The sequence below is a fragment of the Rattus norvegicus genome, chromosome 19 (genome assembly GCF_036323735.1).
Source record: "Rattus norvegicus strain BN/NHsdMcwi chromosome 19, GRCr8, whole genome shotgun sequence".
In the NCBI taxonomy this organism is placed as follows: Eukaryota; Metazoa; Chordata; class Mammalia; order Rodentia; family Muridae; genus Rattus; species Rattus norvegicus.
The window spans coordinates 19,913,069-19,917,425 of NC_086037.1; the positions used below are offsets into that span (position 1 = coordinate 19,913,069).

Sequence of the window (4,357 nt, forward strand, 5' to 3'; positions counted from 1 at the left end):
CAAGAGATAGAATTCAATTTTTATTCATAACAAATACATTTTTACAACAAAACAGGATTAAAATGAATAAAAATATTTAAAAATATTTGAAAGTAAAAATAGTAACAAGAACATATAAATATGAAACAACAAAAAGAAAACTTCAATTAAAATCATAACAAAAATATTTCTAAAAGCATATTCTTAAGGAACATTTAGAAGCACAGATGTATTGCTGTTTCTCCTCTAGCCCACATAATGAAAGGCGGTCCCCCAAGTTGTCTCTCAAGTGCTGTTTTCTGAGAAGAAAGTAAGACTTCAATCAGTCAGGCTGGCTTAGTGGTATATAAATTTAGCGTCTCTAAGAAATGACAAATTAACTCAGAGGATGAATACTCATCCAAAAAATGTTGTTACCATTCAGGATGTTGGTCATCAGGGACTCCTGAGAAAGCAACTTATTCTTCAGGAAGCTCTCTTACGGCTGTGTGTCCAATTCCAGCTCTCTTGCACTTTCTGAGTCCTGGGAGAGGAAGGCAGTTTTTCAGACACTGATTTGGTGGGGAAATGCAAGCCAGCTGTCAGAATGCTGCCTTCTACCACCTCAGTTCTATTGGACAGTCGACATGGACATTTTAAGTGATATCATTGTTGCTAACTCTGTGGGCAGGGCAAAATCTCCAGCAAGCCTCACAGTAATGTGGGCTGACAATATGGGACCCAGACTTATACCAGTGCAAAACAAGAACAGGGCAATGGCAAGAGACCTCATCAGGTTGCAGGAAGAAAGGAGATGTCCATATGTCACCAAGGATAAAGCCAATGACAAGTACTAATTTGACATTTGCACTTGGTTCTTATCCCAAAGGTGCTTCCTACACAAGAGATCACATGACCACAGAGTGTCATTTGTCAAAGAAGGAAGAACTTGTTCAAAACTCTACATAGGATCCAATGTATCACATGGATATGCAATAATATGATATGTTATTCATCTGTCACCATTTCTAGACTGCAGCTTCAAAACGAGCAGCAAAATATGCTTGCACAATAATTCAGTTTCTGAAAAGTGGTTAACTTCCCAGAATACTTGTGCATAGGCAGAGCAATGAACAATTCCATTACATGAGGTGGTTGGCTGGTTGTGAGTGTAAATTAGAAAGGTGGTAAGAGAAGCAAAGATGTATCAAATTGGCAAATTTTATCAGATATTGTTAAGCTAACAGGTCCCTACCTGATAATGCTGGTTCTGTCCGTTGATGGTCTTTATCTTTCTTGTTAAAGTCAACCAAATATTTCTGGTTCAGTGCACAATCAAGATGTACCTCCTTGCTCTCCTGCTTCAGTGGGACCAACTTCTTCCTACATGTGTTCTCCATCAGGAGCTGGCTGAGCAGGTTTCTGGAAATACAGTCTGCATAGTAAGATCATGCTGGCCCTTTCTCCCATTCCTACTCCCAAGTCCCACTAACTCTACCAGGTCCCAGATACCCATGAAGACTTAATAAAATGCATCTTGATACATATAAGGCTGCTGCACAGAACATAAAGAGTTAATTCGGGGAAGAATAAATTGTTTGCTTGGCCTGACACCAATTAGTGTCCACACCTCTGAGAAAGAACATGGATCCACAACTATCCATGAAAGCCCAATGCATGGGGGCAACATGAATTAGTACTGGGCCAACACCCTCAAAAGAGGTCAGTAGAACCAAGAGAAGGTCATGCTAACCATGTGGTCCACGCACTGAGTGTTGTAAAACCTGGTGTGACACCATAGGTCCAGGTCAGCCTAATAAACTTCTGCTGACTTCAATCAGTGCTGTTCTCTCTAGAGCCTTTTGAAGATGCCTCGACAATCCTGGGATGAGGAACAGTCTTTTATGGAACTGAAAACTGAGTCCTAATGACCCTGGAACACTGATGGGTAAATAGCACAAGAGATAGAACCAGAGCTGAAGACCGTCCAATCCAGAACAAAGAAAGTCAGAAATGGCCATTCCACAAGTGATAGCCTTTCTGACCAGGACTTACCTAGAGAAGGTAATCTCCTTCTTCAGCTTATGGTTGTTCTCATGGACCTCAGTGTTCTCCATCTCTAAGTTGTGCAGAATTGACATGACCGCCTCCTCCATTCTCTCCAGGTCTTCATAATATGGATTTGGCCTGAAGTGTGACCTGGCCCCAAATGATAGAATACAATGAACATCGGCATTTAGGAATATATGAACTCAGGGTGGGTCCTAAATTACCCCAGGCTGCTGCCTGGATCTTCCAGCACTCAGTCACCTGCCTAGCAAGTACAGAGACTCACCATAAACTCACTGCAATTACAATCTTGCAAAGCCACCAGCTGTCAAGGGCTTTGCAAATGCACACTGGGAACTCACTCTCCCTGACTTTATCCCTGAATTCTTCATTCAGACCACAAGTTCTGCTTTAAAATAAATGGAAGCAGATGAGTCCATTTTCAATCTCACTCCTCAGGAAGGGTCAGGTTCTGAATCTCCATTATATGGGAGGTGAGGTTTAGCACAGGGTGGTTAGGGAGGCACAGCTTTCTAGAACCCAAAACCTTAATAGGATAAGAAGGTGACCTTGCAGACCCAGGAATGAAACAAGAGCATTTGGAGCGATTCATACCTGTTCTTCATGGATCTCTCTGTCAGAAACCTCAGGCGATCTCTCAGGTCATTTCTCTCCTCGGTAATGAGCTGCAGCTCTTTAATCAGCCTCTCCTTTTCCTTCTTGGCCTGATTCTCGCTTAGTTCAGTGCCAGGGGATGATGTTTCTCTCCCAGCGTCTGCAGGTAGAAGAACACAAGTGAGCCTGCATGGGGAGAATGCATAGAGTGTTCATAGACCTCAGTGAGGCCTAAACAGGAGAATAAGCCAGGAACCCAGTGTCACTGCTAGGCGATTGGTCTATGCTTAAGAGGCCTCCTCAGTGGATCTCAGTTCTCCCACTACTCTATAGATACCAAGAGACATAAGCAGCCAGGTGTTCCCTATGCCGGACATCACGTGCTTACATGTACCACGGAGATGGCTTCTCCAGGATTATCATCAGCTGAACAGGGTACAGCTTGGTTTCAGGACCCTCACTCCTGTGGCTTCAGAACTCAGATGATAAATTCACCATCCAGAAAACTTGAGTGATTGGAGACACTCAGATGCCCTACCCTGATACTCTAAGCCAACAACTTTGGATTTAAAACGCATTTCCGGGGAGGATATGTTCAACAGACTTATCAGTGTCCCTATGTGAAATACCAAATGCCCCAGAAGTGCGAATAGGTTACAGGCTGAATCTTGGTCTACACGATCCAAATAGTTTTGGTATTTTAGAAACATGTTTGTAACACACACTCTAATATATAAAGCTAACGATGACCCTGCCAGTTAGAAGAAATCAGAGAAGGTCTAAGAACATAAGGTTATTGCCTGGAGCACAATCTCTCCCTGTTACTACTGTCAGATACCCACTGTATTTAAAGAAGCAATGATAGTGAAATACATTGCTGCCCTGTCTAAACTCAGAAAAGGTGGACCCTCCATGACTACTGATGAGGTTATTATATCAATGTAACATAACAAATGAACTGAAAAGTAAAGACCAGAAGTCCACAGTATAATAGCATTGGCCTTACCATATCGTCCCAGTGGGGATGGGGAAACTAAAGTTCTGAAATCCTGACTTTCAGGAATTGTGATATTCGTGGAAATTCAATTCCTTTTCAGATGCTCCAGTTGTTGTGGCCCATTGCTAGAAAGGTCAGCGTAAGCCTGCAGCCACCCTGGCAGGAAGCTCAAAATACACTGCCCAGAACTTACTCCACATTCCCCAGAAGTGCTGTCTTTGTCCATCATTACTTTGAGACGAAAGGCCAGACTCCTTCACTCTAGTCTCTCCAGAATCGACGTTCCCCCTCCCAAAACGCTTGCGAAGACGGGAAAACATGTCTTAGCTTGTAACCGCCAGACTCAGACTGAGAGAAACTAGGGCACTGGTCGTCACTACAGTACAGGTGACATCACAGAGGATGCCAGAACTCTCTAGGAGACAATAGAATGTCCAAGAAGGGACAGCAGATGTCATGGGGAGCAGACTTTGCATCCCTGCTAATGTTCTCCCTGTACTGAGCATAAGCAGATATGCCCTTTCCAGGAGACTTTCCTGGGGCAGAGCCACTGAGCATCTCCTGCTTCCAAAGCCAAATTTTCCTCAAGGCTTGATTATAAAAACCTTAGTAATTCCTATGCATCTAAATGAATGTTTCCTTCCATATCTTGCCCCAAAATGTCTCATCCTAACTCAAATTTCCTCATTCACCAATGTTAGCCATTAAAACTTCCTGCGATTTCACACCAGATTGAAT

The 4,357-nt window shown here is 43.0% G+C and overlaps 1 protein-coding gene across 1 annotated transcript; it reads right to left on the minus strand.

The window, feature by feature from the left end:
- Positions 1-202: 202 nt before the first annotated feature.
- Positions 203-3,976, minus strand: LOC134483427 (uncharacterized). Its single transcript, XM_063278698.1, has 6 exons — positions 3,813-3,976; positions 2,623-2,782; positions 2,014-2,157; positions 1,214-1,380; positions 397-502; positions 203-278 (listed from the first exon to the last, which is right to left on the minus strand). The coding sequence occupies exons 1-5, from the start codon at positions 3,937-3,939 to the stop codon at positions 438-440; spliced, it is 663 nt and encodes a 220-aa protein (XP_063134768.1). The 5' UTR covers positions 3,940-3,976; the 3' UTR covers positions 203-278; positions 397-437.
- Positions 3,977-4,357: the final 381 nt, after the last annotated feature.